The sequence below is a fragment of the Zingiber officinale genome, chromosome 9A (assembly GCF_018446385.1).
Source record: "Zingiber officinale cultivar Zhangliang chromosome 9A, Zo_v1.1, whole genome shotgun sequence".
Taxonomy (NCBI): Eukaryota; Viridiplantae; Streptophyta; class Magnoliopsida; order Zingiberales; family Zingiberaceae; genus Zingiber; species Zingiber officinale.
In genome coordinates this window covers 66,501,426-66,519,726 of record NC_056002.1, presented here as the reverse complement: position 1 = coordinate 66,519,726, position 18,301 = coordinate 66,501,426, and the positions used below count along the sequence as shown (strand labels likewise).

The following is an 18,301-nucleotide window of genomic DNA, read 5'->3' as shown; positions in this document are numbered from 1 at the left end:
GCTGAACTTAAGTTTGGTGCCTAGTGCATTCTGAACGCATTCCCAAAATCGTGAAGTGAAGCGCTCATCTCTATCAGAAACGATAGATTTAGGAACTCCATGAAGTCTGACTACCTCTTTAACATATAGCTGGGCCAACTGCTCTATAGAGTGGGACACCTTGATGGCTAGGAAGTGAGCAGACTTGGTCAATCGGTCCACTATTACCCATATTGCGTCATATCAATTGGTGGTTCTTGGAAGACCTGTTATGAAGTCCATGGATATATCTTCCCATTTTCATTCTGGTATTGAAAGAGGCTGAAGAACTCCTCCTGGTCTCTGGTGTTCTACTTTGACCCTCTGACATGTCAAGCAGGTACTGACATATTTAGCTACATTTCTTTTGAGTCCTGACCACCAGAACTTCTATTTCACATCTTGGTACATCTTGGAAGAACCAGGATGCATGGAGTACGGTGTACTGTGAGCTTCTTCTAAGATCTTCTTCCTCAGTTCTTCATCATTGGGCACGCAAATGTGACTCCCCTGATAGAGAATCCCGCTGTCTGTTACTCGAAACTCTGATTTGTCTTCTTCTGTATCCCTTGCTTGATCTTCTGGATGCCCGGATCTTCACTTTGCTTTCTCTGTATCTCCTCAAACAATGTAGACTATAAGGTCAATGCAGAGAGTTGCCCTTCAATAATTTCAAGTCCAAAATCCCACAACTCCTTCTGCAGTGGCAGAGCTAATGATGACAAAGACATCAGGGATGCACTGGATTTTCTGCTGAGTGCATCTGCCACTTTGTTAGCTTTGCCTGGGTGATAGAGGATTTCACAGTCGTAATCTTTGACCAACTCCAGCCACCTGCGCTGTCTCATGTTTAAGTCCTTCTGAGTGAAGAAGTACTTAAGACTCTGATGATCTGTAAAGATTCTACACTGAACTCCATACAAATAATGTCGCCAGAGTTTAAGTGCAAAAACCACAGCTGCCAGCTCAAGATCATGAGTAGGGTAGTTCTTCTCATAATCTTTGAGTTGTCTGGAAGCATAGGCTATGACTTTTCCTTCTTGCATGAGTACAGCTCCTAAGCCCATCTTGGAAGCATCACTGTAGATGTCGTAACTCTTGTCGCTCTGTGGAACAGTCAGAATGGGAGCACTGATCAATCTCTTCTTTAGCTCTTGGAAACTCTGCTCACATTTATCTGACCATTCGAATATCTTGTTCTTTCTGGTGAGGGTTGTTAGTGGAGAGGCTATCCTGGAAAAGTCCTCCACGAACTTCCTGTAGTACCCAGCTAAACCAAGGAAGCTTCTGATCTCTCTGACGTTCTTGGGTCTACTCCAGTTGTTGTCCGCTTCCACTTTGGCTGGATCCACTTGAATACCTTCTTTAGAAATAATGTGACCTAAAAACGCCACCTGATTTAACCAGAACTCGCACTTTGAGAATTTAGCATAAAGCTGCTTTTGCTGAAGAGTCTGCAGTACCATCCTCAAGTGCGTGTCATGCTCCTCTGGGGTCCTTGAATAGACCAGAATGTCGTCGATGAATACGATGACAAATTTGTCAAGATATTCTCTGAACACTATGTTCATTAAGTCCATGAAGACCGCAGGTGCATTAGTCATTCCAAAAGGCATGACTACAAACTCGTAGTTCTCGTATCTGGTCCTGAACGTCGTTCTGGGTATATCTCTTTCTTTCACCTTCAGCTGATGGTACCCAGAGCGCAGGTCTATCTTTGAGAACACCATTGCTCCTCTTTACTGATCAAATAAGTCATCGATCCTGGGAAGGGGGTACTTGTCCTTAACTGCTACTTTGCTCAACGTTCTGAAATCTATGCACATTAGCACGGATCTGTCTTTCTTCATAACGAACAACTCTGGAGCTCCCCGGGGTGAATAACTAGGGCGAATGAAGCCTTTGTCAAGTAACTCCTGTAGTTGTTCTTGTAACTCCTTCAGCTCTGCTGGAGACATGCGACACGGAGCTTTTGAAATTGGACCGGTTCCAGAAACCAATTCAATCTCAAATCCATTCATTTATTGGGAGGTAGTCAAGGTAGATCTGCTAGGAATACTTCGGGATATTCACAGACCACCCGAACCCTCTCTTTCTTACCTTCTTTCTGTTCTTCTGCACTTACTTGACCGGGGCTCCGGCTCCCTACTGTCTTGTCTTCTATCTTAGCTGGCTTGAACTCTATAAACTCCTCGTAGTGCTTGTTGGTAATCTGCAGGTGGAAGAACTCTTCATAGAACTCTGACTGAAAATCTGCCCAGCTCATCTGATCAGCTGCTCTCTTGGTCTTTATCCTCTCCCACCACATACGAGCATCTGCAGACAGGCAGAAAGAAGCGCACTTGACCTTCTCGACTTCTGGCCAGTTAAGAAGCTCCATAGTGCTCTCCAGTGTTTAAACCAAGCCTGGGCATCCCAGGGCTCAGTCGTGCCTGAGAAGCTCTCTGGTTTCAGCTTCAGCCACTGTATAAGGTATGCTTCTGGTCTCTGGGATGCTGTGACGGCTCCCTGAGTAGCTGGTGGAGTCTCAATTACCACTGGAGCCTCTGTAGTGATGGCTGGAGGAGGGGGAGGAACTGCTGACTGTTTGCCATCAGATTGGCAATCACTTGGTGCTGCTCTACTACTTGTCTCTGGAGCTGACGCAACCACTTCAGAAAGGTTGGGCTCAGTTGCCCTAGGCACTTCGTTCTCTTGAGCTGGTTCCTCAGTGTGAGTAGTATGGGAACGTCCTCTTCTTGCCATCTAATTATGAAAGGTAAAGGTTTGATATCTTACTTTAACCCTTCTAATCATACATAAATACGAATAGAGAAAAGGGAAACTAAATCTTCTATCTTACTTTAGTACTCAAAAAAAAAAATAAGTACTCAATACTGCAGTTAATAATAAGAAAAGCACAATAAAGAAAGGATTTAAATACTTTCTTACTTGAAGATGACAAGGATGATGCAGATGTGTGTGTGTGATGCTGGAGAATGGAACACTGCTCTGATACCAACTATAACAACCACCCTTCTTACTACTATTCTCTAAGAGCGACCGTTACATAACTACTACTCTACTTACTAGTGTCACTGACGCTATTATTAGTAAGTACTTAGATTTATCACGGTTCAGAGGAATTCCTACCGAAAATTTCGGCAGAGTCTCCCCTGTACCGGTGACCAAATCCATAGTACATAGGATATATACACAGCCACAGGCGGCTGGAACTCATTTTTCACAACCACGCAGTTATAAAAATAACAGTAAAAACAACCAACTATATCACTCCACGAATAATTAAAGTGACTAAATGCATATGCGGAAATAAACTCAACTACAATCTCACAAACTTCATAATAGTGTTAAAGAAAAGAACTAAAGTATAAACTCTAATCAAATAGGTCCTGCAGGTTTGATAACACTCTCTGGATCTCTCCATAGTCGCAGTCATCACACACCTTCATCACCACCACCATCCTGTCGCCTCCCTTTCATATCTTAGCTTTTCCTTTATCTGCAGTAGGAGGAAAGAATACAAAACTATAAGCGAAAACGCTTAGTAAGTACTAATCTATCTCATAAAAACTTCGAAGTGCATAAAAGAGATGCAATAATACTGAAACTGAAATGCTAAAGCAAAACCGCATGTACTCATGATATACAGAAATAAAACTGAATACTAAACATACTCAATAACTGACAGGAAAGTAATGAAACAACTACTGTAAGCTTAGAATTAAAGAACTAAACTTTTATTGATTCTAAGCATAAACTTGTTTCATTTTCTTATATCTCTATACCAGAAATTAATCTTTTAATTTCTCTTTCATTTTCTTCTTCTTGTTCTTCTTTTCTTTTCTTATACTGGAAATTAATCTTTTAATTTCTCTTTCACTTTCTTCTTCTTGTTCTTCTTACTTTTCTTATCTTCTTTGGGCCCAGGCTTAGTACCATATTTGTTTTGCGCACTCTCTAATAGTGACTGAGGTAGCGAGCCTCTAGTCCTATGAGGTAAAGACCTTGGTCTTACCAGGGCCAAGACCTTGAAATTGGTCACCTGGATTTGTTTAACGACAACCTTGGAAGTCGGGTACTAGCCTCTTATTTTAGTTTACTTGTTATCTCTTTTTAACTAGACCTTGGTCTTTTTCTTTTTACTCAGTTTTCTCATAATCCTTTATTAGAGTTTATTGGAATCCTCTAGATATACCTAACAAGTGTAGGATTACAATTAACTAAGCATGCTATATAAAAACAATACAAGAGAAGCAAATCTAAACTCTCTCTAAGCATGTTATAAAACAAAGCAACAGAAAAGCAAATCTAAACTTTCTAAACATGCTGTAAAACAAAGGAAAAGAAAGCACATCTGAACTTACTAATCATGCTCTAGAATAGAGCAAAAGAGAGCTAGTTTGAACTTTTAAAACATGCTGTGATAAAAGAAAAAAGGAAACTAATCTAACCCCAGTAATCATTCTACAAAGTGGAGCAAAAAGAAAACTAATTTGATCTTGCTAATCATGCTACAAAATGGAGCAAAAGAAACTAATTTGGACTTTCTAAACATGATGTAAAGTAGGGCAAAATAAACCAACTTGGACTTACTAAACATGCTGTAAGATAGAGCAAAAGAAAGCTAACTTGGACTTACTAAACATGCTGTAAAAACAGGGCAAAAGAATGAAACTTTAAGTTGTCTAACATTCTGTAAATATAGGGCAAAAGAATGAAACTTTAAGCTTTCTAACATGCTGTAAAAATAGGGCAAAAGAATCCATTTTGCTGGAATTTATGGCAGCAATTAGACTTACACGGATACAACATTTAAGAGCTACAGGCATGCTTAAAACACAACCATAGCCTGGAATCAGGGCTGTCCGTCTTAACAAAGAATTCAAAACAGAAATTCTATGCAAGAAATGCTCTAATCTACCTGGTATAAAGAGCTAACAGCATAGGCAGAACATGCACTTACTTAACTGCATAAGAAAATTAATAGCACAACCAAGAAACACTACCATCTACCCAGTATAAGGGAACTAATAGCACAAAGAAGCTACATATCCAACCCCACCCTCTTCCCTTCTTGTATCCTTAAGTGAACTCACGGCAGCAACCATGAAATAGCAATCTGTACGGTATGATCCAAAAACAGGGAAGCAAAGGACAAACCGAAACTTAACTTTGCATGGCAAAATACCTAGCAACAACCAAAGGAAAGAATGCATAACAACCCTAGCATCCCCCCCCCCCCTGTTTAGTGGCAAGGCAGGAAACCGAATCACACTAACATGAACTGATTAGTATGCTACAAATTTATTCTTAGGTTGCAAACTATTTAAGCAAATGAGTACAACACCGAAATTAATCCCAAACCTCCAATCCCTTCTCAAAAAGCTCACGGCAGTAAGCAAAACCTCAAAATCCTTACAAACTAAATTCCGAAAGCCAAGAAAACAAATCGAAGCTCGGAACTACTCCTACTACAGGTGAGTAGTACTTACTGAGGGTTCTTGGACTTACAACCGAAGGAGAGGAAGGTCAAGGGTTCCAAAGCTTGAAACTTTTGACTTCTTCTTGTGCCCGCGCGCTCTCCTTGCCGAGAGAAGTTCGGCTTCGTGAAGAATCCGTGGAGGAGAGAGCTCGCCGGCCGCCGGAATCGCCTAGGTTTGAGCTGCGGTCTTCGCCCGAGGAGAGGAGACACCGTCGCGAGGGAGGAGGAGAGAAAATGTTTAGGTTTTATTTTTTCAGAAAAATGAAAACCTAACTTTGTTTCTTATATCCGGGTTTTGATCAAAACTATGCTATAAACCTAATTTCCTCCATATAAAGTTAACAAAATCTTGTAGCTCAGCTAATTGGGTTGGTTTTGCTTGGGTCAGTCCGACCCGAGGTCGTGGGTTCGAACCTCGCCTTCCACAGTTTTTGTCAAACTTTCTTTCTTTTTGTAAACATAACCTCCAAAAATTACGTAAAAATACTCTAAAAATTTCTATAAATCTCTAGAATATTTTAAAAACATTTCCAAATATTTTTATGGACACTTGGAACTCGAAATAGGAAAAATCGGGTCGTTACAATACCCATCATCATCATAACTAGCCTCTAAGTGTACAAGAGTAATTAAGTGACTATCGTTCATCTCAATCACTTTTCTTCCGGCTCGGGGAATCGGTTGCTGCAGCACAATTCCACCCTTTCATCATCTTATGTAATAGAAACAATTCATTAGCACAATACCAAATTATTATATAATGCAGATGTCTGAGTTTCACCCGACTAATCCTGAAAATAGACTATATTTCTCCTTATTTATCTACCATGTAATTAAATCTAAAGCGCAGTTTATATACACTCATAGGGTTGGAATTTTGATCCTATTTTTCTGAGTGCTTTACCATTATGGTGTGAATCGAGGAGTCCGGGAAAGACTCCGGGCATTTGGACATGTGAGGGTTGTCAATGAGTGTGCATCGAATGGATGTACAGACTATATATATAGACTTATTTATACAAATTATCCAACACAATAATGAAAAGATTAAATAAGACATACAATCATAATAATTATAAACATAGTAATATAATAGACTTGGAAATATTATTTTTTCTATTTAATTCATGTCGATCTTGATGGTGTGTCAAATATAATAAATCCCAATTGATCGAATTATTTCCGTTATTGTCATTACACACTCCTCATCAACAATCTCATCATCTGTAACATAGTTAATAAATTAAGTTTCTTTGGTCTTCCTCTTTCTCTAAGACTATAAATATCCTCACTCAATCAAAGATAAATATTATCATGCTATCAAAAGCATTAAATTTAAAAGCCATGCATTTAAAACCCTAGCTCGCTTACTAGAGATGAAGCTTTGAAACATCTTGAGTAGGGTATGAACAAGCGACTCATAGTTATCATGTGCCTTCACATCGATTTTCTTCCGATGATGAATCCTTCCAAGTGATCTTTCACTAACAAAGTCGATTTCAAAGCATTGTTTTCTCACTCCATTAATCGCCTACTTGCCTACCATAACGTCGTAAAATATACCTGAAAGTGAGAAGTACTATGAATGATCATGTAGTGTAGCAAACTTGCTTTTATAGAGCTTAGAGAGCACATACAAAGGATGCTTGGATCATCCAAAACACCACAATAAATCAATGAAATTATTCAAACAAACAAAATATATATATATCAATATTAATAAAATGTGAATTAATTTAATTTTTGGATAAAATTAATAATATTGAGAGCATATCTTTGTTAGGATCTTAAAGTGACCTTGTGGAGAAATGTAGCATATAAGCATACTTGTCGTAATCCAAATCATGATCATAATTTGTGAATTCTTAGTAAGTTTATTGGTCAAACTGTGGATTCTTCATCTATCCTTCTAAATTGAAGCATGCGTGGACAGCATGGAGTTAATTAGCTATTGTTCGTATAGATGATTAAATACCTTCCATTGAATTTTTAAAAAGATGTTTTGGGTAAAATATTGTAGAATAGTTCTACCTTCTTATATATAAATATATATTTTTTATTTTCATTTATTTTAATTTATTAATCTAGGTATCTGGTTTGTACAATCTGATTAACCTTGAAGGTGTTCTATTGACTTTCAGAGTAAATCGAGAAGTACAAATGGATCCTCATAGACTACACAACATCATAAATAATTCAAACTCCTTAAACATAATATGTCATCAGTGTGACTTGAACAAATGTCATGCCTAGGGTGTCTAACTCACCACTTACCATCGAACTAAAGCTCTGGGAGTTACCCCAAGGGTTGGTACAATTGATACATATGTGATGTTTTTGTAATCGATTATGGGATCCATTGGTGTGAAATGTATCATGGATTATCTGACCTCAAGTAAAAAAGATCACTATGCTAGACAAGTCTTTTATAATTTATCTCTTTTATAGATCGCATGAGGGTAGGGTGCAGGGTGATCACACTAAAGCTATGGGAGTTGACTACTCCAATTCACTACTATTACCAACGCATACAAAGACATCAGAGCATTGACGTCCCATGCAGAGAAAGTCGGCAATTTAATCAACCTCTTTTCCTAGGTCATGCCGACACTTTGACACCGGACGGAGTCAGGTATATGCTTACCAGCTGGGCTTTAACTGGTGGCCTAATTGTAGGTTATTTTTAATTTTAACTATTTAATTTTGAATTTTCAACTCAAAAAAAAAAAAAAAGGCCTCTAAGCCGGGAAACATTTAGAAATCATCATTTTTAACTCGGACATATTACAATTCCCGACTCACCTCTCTACTATCATCGTGAACTCACAACGAACCTAAGAGGACCGGATCACCCTAACAGGATTAATCGGTGTAGGTATTAGACCCGCCTACTAGCCATATCTGAATAAAAAGCTTAGTATCTTAACCAATTAAACTATAATAGATTGAGACATATAAATATTAATTAATTATTTAATAACTAATAAATAATTTTAATGATATTTTAATAGTTGCAAAAAAAATAATTTATTTTAAATCTGTAATAATTTATTTATATTAGTGTCAGTTAAATATTGTTTTGATTATTAGGGGAGAGAAGCTAAGGACCGCATTTATGTTTTTTAAATGGTTCTGACTGATGATAATCCAGGATATTCTTATAAAATTATAAGAATTGCTATCAAACAGATTATCGACGGAGATAAATAAAAATAATCTTAAAATCGAGACTTCTAAAAAAAATATCTATTTAAATAGATTATCGACGGAGATAAATAAAAAAAAAACTGCAATTGATCTGTCGAGATGGCTTGCATCAAACTACTCGAATAGGCGAGTTGTCGGAAAACTGAGCTAGCTGGTTCTCAATTCCATAAAACCTAATTCATTTTTTAATGTCCTAAATTAGCCCATTCGTCATTCCTAACCATTGAGTCTCAAGCCACCTAACTGAATTCCCTAAACATAATATAGCTTACCTGAATCCCTATCAACATAATATATATATATATATATATATAAAAGCGGTACCTCTCCCTTTAGTAAGCATGGCTTCTCTCGCCTCCTTCTTCTGCTCTTTGTCGATGATGATATTTCTCTTTGCCGCGCCAGGCCGAGGAACAAAGAACTGTTTCATCGACTCCATATACAGCTTCGGCGACTCCATAGCCGACACAGGGAACCTTCTCCGACAAGGTGCTGTCGGAATGTTTGCTCCAATCGGAAGATTTCCCTACGGCAAGACGATGAATAATGCGACCGGCCGGTGCTCTGATGGACTTCTCATGATCGACTACTTCGGTTTGTACCTTTTTCATTTCTTGTTGTTTATGTTCTTTTAGCTTAATTTACCTCAACGTGGATCAATTGAGTGGATCGATGACTTTTTTTTCAATCAGCTCTGAATCTTAATCTTCCGCTCGTCGATCCTTACCTGCTCGAGGGCGCCGACTTTAGGAGCGGAGTCAACTTTGCCGTCGCGGGATCAACGGCACTCGACTCTTCGTTCTTCTTGCAGAGGAGCATCGTCACTCCGGTGGCCAACAAGCCTCTAAGTGTTCAGCTTCAATGGTTCAAGACTCATCTGAACTCCACATGCTCCTCGCCAACAGGCGAGTTCACCCAACTAATCCTAGAAGTAGACGGTCGTCTTTTCCTCTGGTTTAATTTGCGTACCAAGTAAAATCGAACATAACTTATGCACAATATTCATTCTCTTATTATTCCCAACTTTTGGATTGTACGTATATTACTGATAAGTCGCGTTGCAGAGTGTTCGAGGAAGCTTGAGCATGCATTGATCTTGATGGGGGAAATAGGAGGCAACGATTACAACAATGCTTTCTTCCAAGGAACGTCCATCGACAGTGTCAAGAGCTTTGTGCCCCAAGTTGTAGACAGGATTGTCAGCGCCGCCAAGGTATGAAATTTTTTTTCTATTTTAGATGTATTTTCCGAGAGCTCGGAAGCAAAACCATTACCGTAGGTCGATCGCGTATATCATTAGGAAGTGATAGATGCCGGCGCGGTGCAGCTAGTTATTCCGGGCAACTTTCCGATAGGGTGCATGCCTAGTTACCTCACTATGTTCTACAGCTCGAATCCCTCAGATTACGACGACAACAATTGTCTGAAAGATTACAACTCTTTCGCTATGTACCACAACCAGCAGCTACAAGCTGCGACAGAGAAGCTGAGACAATCGTATCCTAAGGTCACTCTCATGTACGCCGATTACTATCAAGCCTTCATGTATCTCCTCAACAACGCTGCAAAATTAGGTAATTTAATTAGTTACTCAACTTCTAAGTGTCTCTCAGATATTATGTCCATAATAACTGAATTACAAGCTAGTATCTTTGATTTATAAGGAATACGGCTAAAAACTACGCATTGGAGTGGAATAGAGGTTGTCCCGTAGATAAGAAAGTATGTGTCAAAGGGCGCTATATATGGTATTAGAGGAAGGAGAAATCCGAAAACCCTAACTTTAGGGTTATTGAGACTGGGTTAGTTATAGAGTATCCACATGCAAACCTAGATTAGGGTCGATATCGGCGGCATTATATTCATGACCAATCTTCTTTTGTTGCTATAACTAAATCAAGATTGAATAAATGATCTTTCAAAATTGTGAACAAACCTTAATACTCTCTTATGGTATTTAGGTTTCGACAAGGATTCTGTGCACGAGGCTTGTTGCGGAGCTGGAGGAACCTACAACTTCGACATCAAATTGATGTGCGGTCTCCCCGGGACTTCAACATGCTCAGACCCAACCAAGTACATTAGTTGGGATGGCATCCACCTAACCCAAGAAGCTTACAAGACCATGGCCCAAGCTCTCATCATGCAGGGTTTTGCCTTCCCAAACCACAACATCCATAATCAGTGGAAGTGTTAGATAATTGTATTTTTCTCAATATTTTCAATGCTAGAAAGAAGATAATGTTGTATGTACGAAAATCAGAGCAAAAGTATAAATGCTAAATGGATTGAGTTTTTTAGCATTTTCTTTACATAATGCAACTATTCTTTTAGAAGGGAAGTTTCAGTCCAATATTAAAGTTGTTGTCGTGTACTTGGTTCTCACATATTTAAGTTCACTATAAATAATTTAGAATTCAACCATACTTAATAGATGATGGGTTTTTAAAAAATTGTTATTCTTTTCCATTTAACAACAATTTTATTAAAAATCGTTGTTGTTAGCTATTTTTTCTTAAAAAACATTAAAAACAATGATTTTTAAAAAATTATTGTGTTACGTATGCCAAAGACAATAATTGTTTAAAACTATTGTCTATGAGCTTTTATTTTTTGGTCTACAACAACAGTTTTAATCAACCGTTATCTGTTAGTATTATTTACATGGTAATAGACAACGATTTTATTAAACTATCGTCAACGTGATTATTTTGGATCTAAGACAACAACGTTATCTTTAAAAGTTATTTTATAACCCTAATCCATTTTTCCCAGCTCCTCACTCTTTTCCCAGATGCCTAACGAAGCCATAGATGTTGTTCCCAGCCGCCTAGCGAAGCCATAGACACTTAGCGAAGCCTAAATGGTTCGTCAAAACAGTCATGGTAACCGTCACAAACTCTACTATTCCAGTTCCTATATTTTCACGGAACGGTCGCGATGTAGATATATATAATTTTTTTTATTGAGTTTACTTGACCAAATCTAATTAAAATTTAATCTAATTAAATTTATTTAGACAAATAATAATAATAAATAAGAAAATAATTTTTTATGATTATATAAAATTTATTAGATTTTTTAAAATTCAAAATAAAATTTTATTATATTTTTATAAAATAAATGGGTAAGACCTTAAAGATCTATTTGAATTATAGAACTATATTTATTAATTAAAATCTAAGTTTGGCTTAAAAACTCCATCCTGCCCTAAATCATCGTCGCCTGCCACTGCTTAGTGCTTCCCACCACTGTCGTCCTTACGCCCATGAAAAGCCCGATCAGGCCACACTAGAGAGCACCTCTGATGTCATCTTTCATCCTCCATTTCGAATAGCAGCGACGCTGTCAAGACGATAGGCACTGAGAAGTTGGAACGTTATGTACTAGAACTTTGGCATGAGCTGTTCCCGTGCCGAAATGCCCTTTCTGGCCTGTTTCGACAAACCATATTCTCCTTCGCTACTCACTTTGCGACTGCACCAGGCGCTTCCCTTCCACTATTCTTCCTTCTCCCTTCACCTCCCAACCATCTCACATCGCCTCACAACCGCTAGGGTTGTTGGTTATTATCTCTAATTGGTGGGTTTAATTATAAGTTGTGCATATGAGTACAAGTCAAACCCATTAAAGTGATCTAACTTAGACTTATTGGGTTTTGGTTATTGGATGTAGACCTTGTATGTGTAGAACCTATAGTCCCACATCTATTATCATCTATGGGTTGATAATAGATGTCCACTATATATAGGGTTGGTTCCCAAGGGTTTAGGGTTCAATCTTGACAGAGCTTTTGGTTCTCCATTGACCTAAAGTTTTTCGACAGCGTCACCCCTAAGCCCCTTGGAAGACATTCCTTTTCTTTCCGCTGCATCTTTTTTCACAGGGATTATTTCTGAACGATGCTAAAGATAATGATGACTCTTCAATCAGGTTTCTTGTCATATTTGTTTATATATTTACTTTCTTATATCATATTCTCGATGAAACAAAGATCCATGCCCACATATTCTTATTTTTCCTATTTGAATTCTTATTTTGATTGTCTAGAATTCATGCGGTTAAGTTTTTTACAAGAACTATCAATTGGTATTAGAGCAAAGTTTCTGTTTCATCGTTTTCATTGACAATAAAGTTTAAATTTTTCGTCGATTTATTGTTTGTATGCTAGATCAAGTTTTTCCTAGTTAATATAAATTTTTTTATCGTCGAAAATTATATAAGAGAAACTAGGATTGACTGATTTTTTATGTTTTTCGTGTTTTTACAAAGAATACGAAGAACGATAAAAACTGTCACAATTTAATCTAATTTTAGATAAAATTGTGAAGGTTCAATTGATTGTTTTGATCGAGCAATCAACTACCAAGTCTAAAATTTTGAACATAAACGATTGAAATTCAATCTATTAACGACCTTAAACTTATCACTACGTCATTTTTAAATCGGTTAAGTTTATGTCTATTAATCGATTGAGACTTATGATTTAATCGATTAAATTCTTTATAGATCCATTAAAAAAATGATAATTCCAGTTAGCCTCATTGACTCTCTGGGGATGATCGGTCCAGTCCTACGGAAGTTTTCTACCAACCATCAAGGTAAATCAGGAAACGCACGCGGTAGCCAGTACAGAAAGCCCAGTATCCTTTTGATTATGCTCCCTATTTAAAGAAAATATTTATACAAATATGTCGTAATTAGGATTTGAAATGTAAATATCTTAATGATAATCTAAATATTCTACCGTGACATTAAAATCCGAGACCTCATAGATCCATTAAAGAAACAGTACGTTACTGTTTCATGCAATTAATTATGAAAACTGTTTCATGCAATTAATTGTGAAATAATATGTCAGTGTTTCATATATTTTAAAAAAAAAATTGAAACAGTAACTGACTGTTTCATAAAAAAAGAGGTTTTTTTATTAAAATTTCTCTGAAACAATAGATTACTGTTTCAGTAGAAAAAAAAGATAACATAAATAAATAAACAATCGTTCAAACAGCAAAGAAGAGAAAAAAAATAATTAATTTTTTTATGCATGAATAATTAAGGCATTAAATAGTATTAGATAATATTATTTAATTATAAAATTTAAAGGAAATTTTACTTTTTTTAAAGAAGGGTACTATATATATGGTTATGTAGTCACATATAGTAGACTTTCAAATCGATTGTGATAATCGATTGGATAAAATCAATCGACTGTCATATGGTATCAATCGATTGATATGTCTAATTTGGATTTATTACGGCTGATTAAGTAATTTCTATTTGAATTAAGTTCCTAGAATTTTCTTGAGTTTATCCACACAACGTGCTACTAAGTTAAACTAATGTAACGACTCAAAGGAAGATATCTTAAGTAGGTTTAGTACATTTTATGTTGGTAGATGTATATCTATGCTAAAAGTAATCGGTCAAAAGGAAAATTATTTTTATGCCAGATATATGCATAAGGTTGTTTACAACTATGGAACAAAATATTATTTTGTTCAGATCATGCACAAAATATGTCAGCCCAAAGAAATGCATGTTATGTGGTTGATTAAGGTTGTTGTGAGCTATTGACCAAAATATAACTCATATAAAGTATCATATTATGCGCACAATTGGTCGCCCCAAAGGAAGACACATTGTGTGGTCAATTAAAGTTTAAGTTATATTAGAAAGTATCGCTAACAAATAATGTATTGGCCCAAAGGAAGGCACATTATGTTGTACTTGATATCTCATAAAGAGCTCATTTATATGCATTTAAAATTTTATTTGCATAATTTTATATTACTTATATATTCTTACTTTAGTTAAATCATGAGCTTAAATAAATTTCTGCCTTTAATTTCAGTGCAATATGTAATTGTCAGCATTAATAGCATCCCAACACTAACTGATTTGAATTTTGCTCAATAGAAAAAATATGTGACCGTAGTTTTAGGCTGCATGGACTTAGACTATGTATTAAGGAATGATCGTCCTGCACCTCTGACCAATGCTAGGACTATATAGCATAGGGCTAAATTTCAACTGTGGGAGAAATCAAATCGCATGTGTCTGAGTATCATGAAGCTTTCCATACTGGCACCAATAAAGGGCTTAATAACAGAGGGAGGAGATGCTAGGAGTTTCCTAGACCAATTAGCAAACTGATTCACCTCAAATAAAAAGGTCGAGACTACCACACTTCTTACGAAGTTCCTAACCATGCGGTACAATGGTAAAGGAAACATAAGAGAGTACATTATGGAGATGTCCAATATAGTGACAAGTCTGAAACCACTAAAATTCGATATATCTGAGGGTATGTTAGTGCATTTCATCTTGATGTTTCTACCTACACGGTTCACTCCTTTTAAAATATCGTATAATACTCAAAAGGAAAAGTGGACATTGAAATGAGTTCATTGCTCAATACGTGCAAGAAGAAGGGAGATTAAAGATTGAGACATCTGAGAATGCTCACTTAACATCTAGTTCTTAAAGTGAGAGAAATAAACAAAAGAGGATCAATAACAAAGGAAAAGGAAAACAAACTGCATGATCCAGAGGTAAGAGCCCGGGACCCCCTAACGAGGGGTCAATGCCACGTGGAGGTCAGAGGGCCAGGTGGTCCGTCGAAGAAGGGTGAGCCGACCGGACGTATTACAAAAGGGCAGGCCGATCGGCCTGCCCGTACACGTCTGATAGTGAAAGACGCCCTGACAGGGGTCGGGGTTCCGACGCTCAATGAAGTAGTAAATGACCGAGCGGAAGGTCTAAGAGAAGGCAGGACATAATGGGCGCGCCGGCCGGCTGGCGCCGGGAATTAAGGCCGTCCGGATGACACTCTTCGCACCGGCCGGCCGGACGGACGTCCCGGCCGGGCGGTGGGTGAAGGATAGGAACATCTTCTGACAGCCGTCAAGTCCTATGGCTAGGCCATACTCTAAGTCTGACAACAAGGTGTTCTGTTGTCCCATCAAAGACGTGATTGAACTGTAGCAGTATGGTGTCAGGTAAGCTCTCTGACAGGTACATGTCGAGGTATGGGCTGCGGACACGTATGTGCCTCGGTGGACGTGCATTAATTCTTTCACCGCTCTATATAAAGAGCCTCTTCCTTCGCCGAAGGTACGCATTCTACAAGCTTTGGAGCCACCTTTTGCTGTCCGCTTACCTGACTTGAGCGTCGGAGGGTCGCCTCCGGGAACCCCTTCCCGGCCCGACTTCTGTGCAGGTTTGCCGAAGATTCGTGCGACCAGACGGAGGCCTACACCATCGACTAGGAGTGCGCCACGTGCCCAGCGTCCTTTGGTTCGGCGATTCGGACAGGATCAATTTGGCGCCGTCTGTGGGAACGCTCCTGCATCCGATCGGCAGCCATGGACGAGGCTGGACGACAACACTTGGTGACGCTCTCGAATGAGGAACTTGATGCTCTGATCGAGATAAGGGCCGCCAAGCTCGTGGAGCAAAAACAAAAAGCCACAGCCGAGCGGCCGGAGCAACAAGCAACATCGGCGTCTGGTGATCGAGCGGAAGCACCACCGACCACCGTTGCATTTCATCGAGCCCTATTCCGCACCCCTGAAGCTATACCAGCTCATAGGGATAGGGGATCTTCTTCGGAGGAAATGTCTAGGCGAGATGACAGAAAGGGGAAAGCCCCCCGAGCGGACACATCTCCCGAGCGGATCAATCGCCAATTTTCAGAGGCTATTCTACAAGACCCTCTGCCAAAGCACTACGCGCCTCCGACGATCGGCGAGTACAATGGGACAACCGACCCAGATGATCATCTGGGTAAGTTCGATAACACAGCTACTCTCCACCAATACACAGATGGAGTAAAGTGCCGAGTTTTTCTTACCACTCTCTCGGGATCGGCATAACGGTAGTTTCGGAGATTGCCGGACGGATCCATCACGAACTTCAAAGATTTCCGAACGGCCTTCCTCCACCATTTTGCGAGCAGTCGACGCTACCAGAAAACGAGCGTGAGCTTGTTCGCCATCAAGCAAGAAGCCCGTGAATCGCTCCGAGCTTACATCCAGCGGTTCAACCAAGTGGCGATGGACATTCCAACGGCCACCTCGGAAACCATGATGAATGCCTTCACACAAGGCCTGGTGGATGGGGATTTCTTCCGATCGCTCATCCGAAAGCCGCCCCGAGACTATGATCACATGCTACACCGGGCGAACGAATACATCAACGTGGAAGAGGCACAAGCGGCTAGGAAAAAAGAAACTCCAACCGAGCGGGCTCCCCCAGCCGAGCGGAAACAACACACCGTTCATCAGCCGCCCAGAGGACCAAGGGCCGAAGTAATTCGATCCCCCCATGCCAGGTCCTACGTGCAAGAGGTAGCCGCCGCCCGACCCAAGCCAAAAAGGACCCCGATGTTTTGCTCCTTCCACCGGATGGATACGCACAACACAAGGGATTGTCGAAGTCTTCCCTTCGTGGCTCATCCTGCGCCCCGGAATGCCAGACGACGGTCTCCCTCAGTCGACAGGCAACGGAGAACTCGTGACGCCGATCGGACGCGAGCTGATAGGCCACAGCAACAGACTCCCAAGCGGCATCGTTCCCCAAGGAAGGAGAACCGCCGAGCGTCCAGAGAACGGTCTCGACCATCCGCTCGGGAAGAAGAAAATAGAAGCAATACTTCTCGAGGCGAGATCAACGTTATTGCTGGCGGGCCGACCGGAGGAGACTCCAACCGAGCTAGAAAGGCGAGCGTCCGGCAGCTCCAGATTCATGCGGTCGGCTGTAGCCAAGAACGAGCGGAAGGACCCAAAATTAGTTTCGGGCCCGGGGACTTGGAAGGAGTTGAAGTACCCCATGACGATGCTCTGCTCATCAAAGCGGTAATAGCCAATTACACTATTCACCGAGTATTTGTTGACACAGGGAGCTCAGTCAACATCATATTCAAGAAGGCGTTCGATCAGTTGCAAATTGATCGAGCCGAGCTGCTACCCATGACAACTCCGCTCTATGGGTTCACGAAGTTCAGCCGGTCGGACAGATCCGGCTGGCCACCTCGCTGGGAGAAGAGCCGCTCAGGAGGACAAGAACAACAAACTTCGTGGTAGTTGACTCTCCCTCTTCCTACAATGTCATTTTGGGACGACCGGCGCTCAGCGAATTCCGAGCGGTCGTCTCAACCTTCCATCAGAAGATCAAGTTCCCAGTGGAGGACAAAGTGGGAGAGGTACGGGGAGATCAGCTAGCAGCTCGGCGATGCTACATCGAGATGGTCCGAGCAGAAGCCAATTCCGCTCGGAAGGCGCCCCGGATTGAGGTAAACGCCATCACCGAAAAGCCACCCTCTTTAATTTATGAAGAAAAAGAGGAAGTGCAGATTCACCCAGCCCGATCGGATGCCACGACTTTTATTGTGTCCGATCTGGAGGAGGAACAGAAAGATGAGCTGATCCAATGCCTCCGAAGAAATCATGATGTCTTCATCTGGTCGACACATGAGCTGCCCGGAATTTCGCCGAGCATAGCATAGCACGAGTTGCATGTCTGACCGGATGCTCGGCCAGTGAAGCAAAGAAAAAGGGACTTCAGCGCTGAGCAGAATGCCATCATCCG

At 39.9% G+C, this 18,301-nt stretch overlaps 1 protein-coding gene across 1 annotated transcript; it reads left to right on the top strand.

Moving 5' to 3' along the window:
* The first annotated feature begins 9,041 nt into the window (after positions 1 to 9,041).
* LOC122020748 (GDSL esterase/lipase At5g03980-like) lies at positions 9,042 to 11,010 on the top strand. The gene is made up of 5 exons (XM_042578770.1): positions 9,042 to 9,304; positions 9,403 to 9,615; positions 9,775 to 9,923; positions 10,011 to 10,284; positions 10,672 to 11,010. Exons 1-5 carry the CDS (start codon positions 9,052 to 9,054, stop codon positions 10,905 to 10,907), a joined length of 1,125 nt encoding a protein of 374 aa, XP_042434704.1. The 5' UTR covers positions 9,042 to 9,051; the 3' UTR covers positions 10,908 to 11,010.
* Positions 11,011 to 18,301: the final 7,291 nt, after the last annotated feature.

Excerpts from the sequence above, each read along its gene's own strand:
- LOC122020748 (XM_042578770.1), top strand. The coding sequence starts at position 9,052 with ATGGCTTCTCTCGCCTCCTTCTTCTGCTCTTTGTCGATGATGATATTT. Across the intron at positions 9,616-9,774 it reads CACATGCTCCTCGCCAACAG|AGTGTTCGAGGAAGCTTGAG; the intron begins GCGAGTTCACCC and ends GTCGCGTTGCAG. Across the intron at positions 10,285-10,671 it reads CAACAACGCTGCAAAATTAG|GTTTCGACAAGGATTCTGTG; the intron begins GTAATTTAATTA and ends TATGGTATTTAG.